This window comes from Botrytis sinoallii, assembly GCF_014898435.1.
Source record: "Botrytis sinoallii strain Bc 23 chromosome Unknown BSIN_011, whole genome shotgun sequence".
Classification (NCBI taxonomy): domain Eukaryota; kingdom Fungi; phylum Ascomycota; class Leotiomycetes; order Helotiales; family Sclerotiniaceae; genus Botrytis; species Botrytis sinoallii.
In genome coordinates, this window is record NW_024066038.1 from 1,176,321 (window position 1) to 1,185,942 (window position 9,622).

At 42.6% G+C, this 9,622-nt stretch overlaps 2 protein-coding genes across 2 annotated transcripts; both read left to right on the forward strand.

Moving 5' to 3' along the window:
• Nucleotides 1-1,106: 1,106 nt before the first annotated feature.
• On the forward strand, nt 1,107-2,911 carry EAF02_006971 (uncharacterized protein; the record flags this gene model as incomplete). Its single annotated transcript, XM_038903019.1, has 5 exons — nt 1,107-1,200; nt 1,254-1,350; nt 1,404-1,466; nt 1,522-1,902; nt 1,963-2,911. 5 exons carry the CDS (start codon nt 1,107-1,109, stop codon nt 2,909-2,911), a joined length of 1,584 nt encoding a protein of 527 aa, XP_038757340.1.
• Nucleotides 2,912-8,144: 5,233 nt separating this feature from the next.
• Nucleotides 8,145-8,787, forward strand: EAF02_006972 (uncharacterized protein; the record flags this gene model as incomplete). The annotated part of the gene is made up of 2 exons (XM_038903020.1): nt 8,145-8,253; nt 8,486-8,787. The coding sequence occupies 2 exons, from the start codon at nt 8,145-8,147 to the stop codon at nt 8,785-8,787; spliced, it is 411 nt and encodes a 136-aa protein (XP_038757341.1).
• Between the last annotated feature and the right edge of the window lie 835 nt (nt 8,788-9,622).

A 9,622-nucleotide genomic window follows, 5' to 3' on the forward strand; every position in this document is an offset into this window, starting at 1 on the left:
ATTTAACGTTGCCCAATCCCTTTTGACGATACCAATGAGTTCTCGAATGCTCATTTCTTATCTACTTTACCAAAGTCGGTGTGATGTCTGTGCATACCTTGAAAATAGATACCTACCGAGCAAGTACTCGAAAAAAATGCATTGACTTCTGAAACATGGGTCTCTTGTAGTACTAAATGGGGATATCCTTTCGTCTCTATTCCTTAATTACTCGAAGCCGACTGGCTCAATCTAATCTACAAGCCTAGGAAGCTTACAAGTACTTTGTTTTCAAATCACCGCCAAGCTGTCAACTTATCATTTCAAACACCATCGCCTAGTCAGCAATTGCACTTTCCATTACTTCAAACCTGGGATCCACGTCTCCCAAACAAAAATTGTCAAAAATATAGCATCTTTCTTCTTAACTTGTATTTTCTTATTCTGAAAATCTTCAAGCAGATAATTCCTTGCGGGTTTTCTTCACTTCAGACGACATGTGATGCTACAAGTAATGAGTATCATGCAATGACCCTAGTAGCTTCGACGTTTTTCTCATGATAACCGTTTCTTTTGACAACCACTAGGACTAACATTTTTCGATTACTATTCTGAGAACCCCCAATTGAATGGACGAGTCCACCAAATCCACATCCCGTATAAATGGGGACGCCGCGGCTCCGCTATCGTCGCTCTGGATGTAGCCCAGCTATCAATCTCAGCCTGAAACTTGTGGATCATTGCATCTATATGAATATTGATGTGAGAAGCTTGGAGCAAGGCACATGGTATACAGCAAAGGGTATTTATTTGGGGAGTTATTTCCACTTTTTCCCCTTCTGTTAAGTATTGATCGATTGTGCAGTGATGGAAACCTTTTTCTTCTCACCGTACATTCATCAATCTTCTTTCCTACCTACCTCCTTTTCTCTTCTCAATACATCTTCGGCACATCGCTGGCGAGTCCGTTAAGACTTTTCTTCGATTCCTTAGAATTACGTTCTCTTTATTGTTTTTTTATCGTTTGCTGTGTAAACTTGGAATCATTTGATTGATTCGATTAAAGTTTGATACTTTACTTCCGTTTATTTTATTTTTCAAGGAAATTTATCTGTTGTATATTCAAAATGGTTGGATGGGGCGTTCTTCAGGATCCAAGGTATCCAAATATTCCTGGAACCGTAAATCTTGGTGAAAATACTGCGGGAGCTGATGGTTCATGTGAGTGTATTCAATCTTTGTAGAACTAGCCGAACTTACTGACTTTCTATTAGCAAAAGAAGCGAATTGGGATTACGTTGAGCCAAAGAAGAGGGGTGAGATTGTTCTCAACCCTCAACCTTCTGAAAGTCCTAATGATCCTCTCAATTGGTATGTTTGCATGTTACTATTACCAAAAAGTCTTTCCACTAACATGTTGTTAGGACTACTGCTACAAAAATGGCCATTCTTCTCATCTTAGCCTTGACTGCAGGTGTCACTGTCTCGTATGTACTATCTACCCCCGTTAGATATATAGCCCAATCTAATACCACTTTGTAGTCTCGGTCCAATGATTACCACCGGTTCCGAAGATATAGCAACAGCTTTCAATGTCACCACAGATCAAGTCTCTTTCAACATTGTCGGAATCATGCAACTTACAACTGGTTCCGGTACATTCTTCACTGCCGCAGCAGCAGCCGTATGGGGAAAACGTCCAGTTTTCATTGTGTCTACTATTGGATTGTTGGCCACCAATATCTGGGGTTTCTTTTCCAACAGTTTCATGTCGCTTTCCATAATGCGAGCAGTTCAAGGTTTCTGTGCTTCTCCCTTAGAGACACTCGTCAGCGCAACGGTTTCAGAGATCTTCTTTGTCCATGAGAAGGGTAAGATGTTGAGTGTGTGGAATTTGTTCGTTATGGGTGGTGTTAAGCTTGGGTATGTTTAGTCCGCAATGTTAACATAAACATTCCGCTTCCAAATACTAATTACCTGCAGCCAACTCATCGCAAGCTTCATCATCCAATCCTTAGGATTCAAATTCACCTTTGGAATCTGCGCTTGCATCTACGCCATGATTATCCCCGCCATGTATTTCCTCGTACCCGAAACCCTCTACGTTCCCCAAACCGATCCTCCTACCCAACTCATCGTCGACAAAACCGAAGGCCGAGTCTACGAAATCGTCCTACCAGACATGAAGAAATCCTTCGGGGAACGTCTCTCCATCTTCAACGGTCGCATCTCGCAAGCTAGTTTCTGGGCACTCGCCGCCAAACCCATCCCGCTCGTTACTTTCCCCGCCGTCATATTCAGCGCCTTTACCTATTCATTCTACGCCGCCGGCCTAACCCTCATTGCCTTACTCCAAGACACCATCTTCAGCGCGCCCCCATACAACCTCTCCACTTCCGCCATCGGCCTTACCAATCTTCCTCTCTTCGGCGTCGGACTCGTCGGCACCCTAGTATCCGGATACTGCGCCGATTTCGTCGTCCAATGGATGACCCGCCACAACAACGGTATCTACGAACCCGAATTCCGTCTCGTGCTCATGTTCGTTGCGGCTTCGCTTTCCACCGTCGCATATATCGGCTTTGGATATTCCGTCGCAGCAGGCGCATCCATCTACATCCCCATTGCCTTTCTGGGCGTCCAGACCTTCGCAGTTCCGTTTGCGACGAGTAGTATGTTTACATACGTTATGGATTGTCACAATCGCTTGGCACCACAAGCGTTCGTTACGATGAATTTTATCAAGGCGGTTTTGTCGCTGGTTATGAGTGATTTTGTGAACGGATGGTTTGAAGCAAGTGGTGCGAAGAGTGTTTTTACCACTGTGGCGATTGCCAATCTTGCCGTATCAGCATTTGCGATTCCCATGTATATTTTTGGAAAGAGATTGAGGAGTAAAGTTGCTAGAAGCGCTTTTCATCAAAAATTCTAGATTTTTTTTCTCTCGACTTTTACTCTCACGATACAACGCAAAGAAAATCTCTCATTTGTTCTTCAACATCACTTTAGCAAGCGGGAATTGACGATACGGCGCATGGGGATTTTATATGGAAGAATGCATTTCACACGGATAGGAAGGTAACGCCGGACGTTGAATGATGAATATATGTACATCAGGGGATAGAGTTTAGAAGGTTATTGATACCACTACCTATCCTCAATCATTCTTTTTAAAAATGTACATTACACTACGAACAGAGGAACAGATCGTCATTTTGATGACCAGAAAATAGAACAACCCAGAACAATCAATTAAATGAATTGGAATGTCACTGAGCATTGAAGTATGTGGTAGATGCATCCGATATATTAAAGCTTATGCCTTCAAAATTATATAGCCCCTCAGTGATGTTTGACCCTCTCTCGCTAATCTAAACATCCGACCCTGATTTATGATTTCCATCTAACTAGATGTAGAGTTTGAAACTATTTATAGAAGTATGAATTCTTGTATAAAATATGGGATGTTCAATACCTAACGATTATTGTTGATTATGCTTGCTCATTACTTGTATAAATGCAGAGGTTATAAGTTACACAGAAAAGAAGAAGACTGATGACTTCAAATGAATGTAGAAAATACCAGGTTATCGGAAGATTCAGATTCAAGATGAAACGAATAACCAATTTTCATCTGCGAAACAGAATCGCAAACTTGTATGTTGAGGCAGGCTTGAGATGAATTGGAGGTCAAGATCAGACGATAGTAGGTGACATGAGCATAAATGTTTCAGCAAATTATGACAGCATATCGGAAGAGTCCACAAATTTCGTGAAATTCCGTGCGCTCAAACCTGAGAGACTGCGGAGAATTGTTGTTTGAAAAGTCGAGATTAATCGAAATTTCGCTGCTGTAGAAGGTATTTTATGATGTCAACAAAACGGACTCATCACTTGCGAGCACGTACAAAATGTTTGAAAATGAAGACAAGTTATTGAGTGAATTTCATATTTGAGATGGAGGTATCCACTTTAACAATTGAATGCGGGCAGCGAATCATACTCTCAGATATAGAGCGGGATATCGAGAAAGATATCCTGCGATACTTCGAGCAGAGGCTGGGATGATGTGTATATATATGTATGTATGCATATATGCGCCTGGAAGCAAGAAAAAAGGAGAGAAAAAAAGGCAAAAAAAGCAAAAAAAGATGTCAAGTTCAGGTCCATGGTCAGTGTTAAGGACTAGGGGCGGATATACTCACTTTTCCACCACATATCCCAAATTGACCACTATTCACGAGGATCAACCCGTAGCAGGCCTGCGCCAGCTTACTGCACCACAGTGGGGATCACCGCTACACAAGTCGTCCTACCTATAGCTTTTAAAGGGTTAGTAATTGGGGGAAGGTTTACGGTCTACAAGTATACCTATCCTTTTTCTCCCCTAATGACCCATGGTTCTTGAGAGCATTGTACGCGTCTTAGTGGTCGACCTCCAGGGATTGAACTAGAGAATTTGTTAACGAAATCATTCTCATGAATTTCGCGAAGCACGTATTTGACCACTAGACCATGAACTTGAACTTGGTAGTGTTTTCAAGGAGCGGTTGTATCAGAAACTATATTGTATTCTTTTTTGTTTGATGAGGAGGAAGTGAATATTTGTGGCTGTGCCGAATCGAATATGGCGGCGATGGATGTCATGAGAAACGAAACGCGAAGCGGAGCGACTAACGGCGGGTAAAATCGATGTTTTCTCAGCTTTCATTTTGATCATCCGGGGGAACGTGAGAAGTTGAAAATTGCATAGGTCGCTTGTGTGGTTCCAGACTGCCCAGAATCAACATTCTCAACTTCGATGATGAAGGTACAGCAATCATATATTGGATCCCCAACCCAATCACTCAAACCACAGTTTGCGAATCGTATCCTGTAGGTGCGATTCATTCAAAGGTTTGGCGGAGTACCGGTATTGGAGGACGTTACGGGGCTTGATGAAATAAGGACGCAAATGGTGTGAATCCAAGGATAGCGCATTGTTTGAGGACTTTATGGTCCACCCCGCTACCTCACAGGTTGTTTCTCTCTTCTGCATTGTGCATTCGTTCGTGCTGCTTCTTGAGGCTCGAAACCTTTCGGGATTTTGACTTTGATTAATCCGACTTGATTCGTTGTCAGCCCGCAGTGGAATATGCATCGCCTGCAGAAACTCCACAATACCCATCGCGGCCCCAGATTCCACTTCAAATTAGACAGGAGGATTCAAGCACCGTGATAAATCAATGGTCAAGACCAAGTCTTACGCCAAGCAATACGAAAGTGGTCGAGAAGTGATTCTCGACGTTGAAAACTTTCATGAACCAAAGGAAATCCGTGCAATGAAACAAATGATGGGATACTTGACATACCCTCTCCGCATTTAAACGTCAAACTCACATTTCCCGGTGCGCAAAAGTTTGTGCTTACTTGATCGAGTCTTTGGAGATTCAGTCTCTCCTATCGGCATAACCACACTTCAATTCTTCGAGAGGGGGTCTAACTCTATCATTTTTGTCGGATTTCCATGAATCTTGATAGATATCAAAGACAGAAACTGCGATAGCAAAGCATTGCCGCCAAGATTGAATTTGTGGTCTCCGTAACTCCTAGGGGGAAGGAGGAAGGGGGAACTACGACTTTACCCAGGCCACGTCGTCCCACGTGATGTGGTTACTCGAAATGGATTACCCCGCACGAAAGTCGTCTCATATGCGATGTAACATGCATGGGGTAAGGCAAGGGGGGAATGAGAAGAGAAACATCAATTTCAAACCTCAACTTCTCATTTCCCTCCATCCATCATGAAAACGTCGAGCGGTTTGTGAGAATCTATATTCGGAATCGCCTCTTGAAAGAATATTTCAACATCTCGAAACACTTGCGTCACATCCACCCCCATTGAAACTTCCACCGCAGTAGTCGAAGTCGAAGAGTTGGCCGGGTCGTTTGATTTCATATCTAGGTAAGTATTGCAAGTACATGCAACTGAAATCTATCCCGAAAAATGGTATACTATGCCATGGAATCTTTGCCCATACAATTCATTTCATTTCAATGTTAAGAATGAACCTCGAGTATGAATACGAACTCCGATCGAAGTACGATAGACCTTCACGGGCACCTACCATTAAAGAAACTCATCGTCGTGATGAATTTTGAATAGATGTTGTCGTTCAGGAACCTGTAAGTCAAAGCATCATCTTCTTCCTCTCTCTTGTTTTGTTTTCGAAAGCTAATATATGCGACAATGTATGTTCTTGAAGGGACCGCAGGTTGTCCTCGTTATTGATGATGGAATGTCGATCGGCAGAAACGGAACCCGGAATCTATCCCTATGAAAGCGAAAGACCCTATAAAATATATCGATCCCAGGCCTTGCCCGCAGCGCTCGGCAGACAATTTTCTAGCAATCACACCAGTTCGATAGTCCAGTCAAATAATCCACATCCTCCCTATCGAATCACTCAATCGATCTTCGTTTATGTTTCGTGATTCACAAATACAGAGCAAGAACCGGTCTTGACGGCGATATCTAATCGAGTGGGCATGTACTTGTATACACGTGAAGAAATCGTTATGCAGTATGCCTTTTCTTCATTTTCCGAAAATAAGCACGGGAAACGATTTCTTCTGGGTCCTGGTTTCAATAAGTAGTGCCCTCTCAGTGGCGGACACTTGCTTAATATTCTAGTGGTACAAGCCTTATCAGACTCTTCAACTACCCTGCTAGCAGCTAGATCCATTCAGGATCTTAAAAATTGGGTTTACCCCCACGAAGAAGCCTCCCCCACTGCTGAAATTTTACACTTTTCTTATTGATGAAATGATTGAAAGTGGGCAGAATTGTTCCGAATCTCAAAGTTCATTACTGTTCCAGCTTAAGAATCCCTAATCTATATCGTAGTATATAGGTAGTCAAAGGAATGCTATATTCTGACATGGCTAATATGAAATTACAGAGAAATGGAAAGCCACATCAAATTCACATATAAATCTTACCAAACTGTCTTACTGCCTCCAGAAAAAAATCCGAAATCTTCCGACGGGATTCAGGGGCCAAGACAACAACCAACGCAACAATTCCATCCAAACAAATCGAAAATCATGGGCTGGAAGGACGCTTTCTACTGGTCAATTCATGATCCATCATCAAGATCGATTTCCTAATTCGACCTTTCTTGTGATTTATCTGCTCTTATAAAAAGTGGGATTTCAATTGTGCAAAATGACTCGTGGCATTTTTTGGTGATGAACTTATGGCGCATGATAGCTGGCGTAAAAAGTCTCGGGTAAGATTCTACTGTGTGACAAGTTTTGTGAGCAGGGATGAAAACTCAACGTCAGTCAAAAAAGTATTGACGACACACACCCAATGCCCAGGAATCCCGAGAGAGAGAGAGGCAAAGAATAACATCGGGTGGTTAGGCAGTACAGGAATTAGCAAGAACCGATTCAAGTGAATTGAGTTTAATTGTTTTCTTCATAAAATGTTCTTACTTTTTCTTGTTAGACTTGTCGTGTAAGTAAGTATAAAACTCTTATGTGAGATTGATCATTCAACGGTTTGATAAGATCAGCTCGATTAGTTGCGAAAGTTTAAAGTCTACGATGCACTCTCTATCCGGGCCCCTCTACCCAAGTGGAAATTAAATATCCAATTTCAATCCGAGAATGGTTGTTTTTTGTAATATCCCCACCATTCCGGTATTTTCTCTTGAAGATATCTTGCTCGGAATCCACTTTCTTTCTTTTTATACCCTTTTACCACGTAGCGCCGTTGTTGATATCGGACGAGATAAATCTCTCAGCCTTGCATTTCAGTCATGGTGATGTTACACCAATTCTGATAGGAGGATATCATAAATCAAGCGGCCTGACCCACATATTACTATTAAAATTTTGAAGATTAGTGACGGCACGATCCATATTCACTCTTTATGATTGCGAATTTCCTGAATATTCAGGAACAATTAGTTGACACCGACTTTCGAACGGAGCTAGATCAGAAAAGGTGTCCTTAGCTCATTTTTTCTTGATTCTCCTTCCGCCCTTCCCATTCTTTCCCACTCTCACACCAAGTCACAAAACTTCTTTTGCTTGTCAACACTCGAAGTCTTCCATCTCCACTCATACACCTATCTCCAAAAACCTCATTTTTGAGTTACTTCATACACATCAATACAATGGCCGCTCGTGTTGCTCCTAAGATGGCTTCCCTCATGGGATCTGCCTCCGCAAAGGTTGCCCGCCCAATGGTTCGATCCAACCTTGGTGCTCAACGTACCTTCACTGGTAAGCTTTAAGCTTTTAATGCCTTCATGTTGTCAATTATCAATTGAGGTTTCGTCAAGCTTCAATAGCTATCGATATAGCTTCAATTGTATTACGATTCGATACATCTATCATCGTCTTCATCACATACCTATCGTCAAAATTCAATGGATAAAGAACACCTCGCTAACAAATTTTTCTTCCCCACACAGCCATGAGCAAGTCCTCCAAGACTGCTTTCCAAGCCGTCAAGCGTCAAACAAAACCAGCCAAATCCTCTCCAAGACCACCCAAATCTCCGCCCGCCCATACTCCTCTGAAATGGCCAACGCTCTCGTTCAAGCTTCCCAAAACCTCGGTATGGGAGGTGCAGCTATCGGTCTTGCTGGTGCCGGTGTTGGTATCGGTCTCGTCTTCGCTGCTCTCTTGCAAGCCGTTGCCCGTAACCCAAGCATGCGTGGTCAACTCTTCTCTTACGCCATTTTGGGTTTCGCTTTCGTCGAGGCCATCGGTCTTTTCGATCTCATGGTTGCTATGATGGCCAAGTTCTTGTAAATATGTCGTCATGTCTTGATGAAATGGGGAAGGGGTGTGTATAAATATGGTGGATGGAGATGGGGAATGAAGGTGGTGGTATAGATCAACGGTGCATTGTTACATCACGGGCATTGCATGCAGTTGCATATAGATGGTTTGGATCGATGATATAGAAAAATCGATGCTTCTTATAGACGGATTTCCTCTCTCCTCATTATATTAGAGCATAGAATTTCTAGATTAGACGAACATACAGACAGATGACGAATGGCCTTTCTCAAGGGTAGTTCCTGTAAACTATCAATGAAGAATGTTATACCTATTCCTCTTTTGCCTGTGCTATGCATGTTGCGATTTATTAATCTAGAACTTAGACTCGGGTCTTGGAGTATCTGGGGCCGCGGCTGGGGGATTTCCCAACCGCCAGTAGGTACGTATGTATGTATGTATGTACCTATGTATGTGTTGATCTGTTTACCTTTTTTCTTTCGGGATATCTCGGGTGAAAAATTTTCACTTGGTGTTTCGGGGGGGTGGTGTGGTTGTTGAAGGGATCCGTTATTTTTTGGTTGGTTATCTATCGATAAGGGTTGAGGACGGACGGACTCTCACCCAGCACGCACTTCGGATTTATTCAGTTGGGATTGGAAGCGAGAACGTGAGTTTCACGTTATAGGCTTTTTTTTTTCCTGGACGATCACGTGGGGTGGTTTGGAGGTTTTGGGATGTTGCTGTTAGGTAGTTACTTGGTGTTGAGTGAGTATTATGGATGGATGAATATGGATGAATGGGGTTGCTGTAACCTTAGAGGTTTGAGATTTTGGGGGATTTGGGATGGTTGTTTAGTTATAAC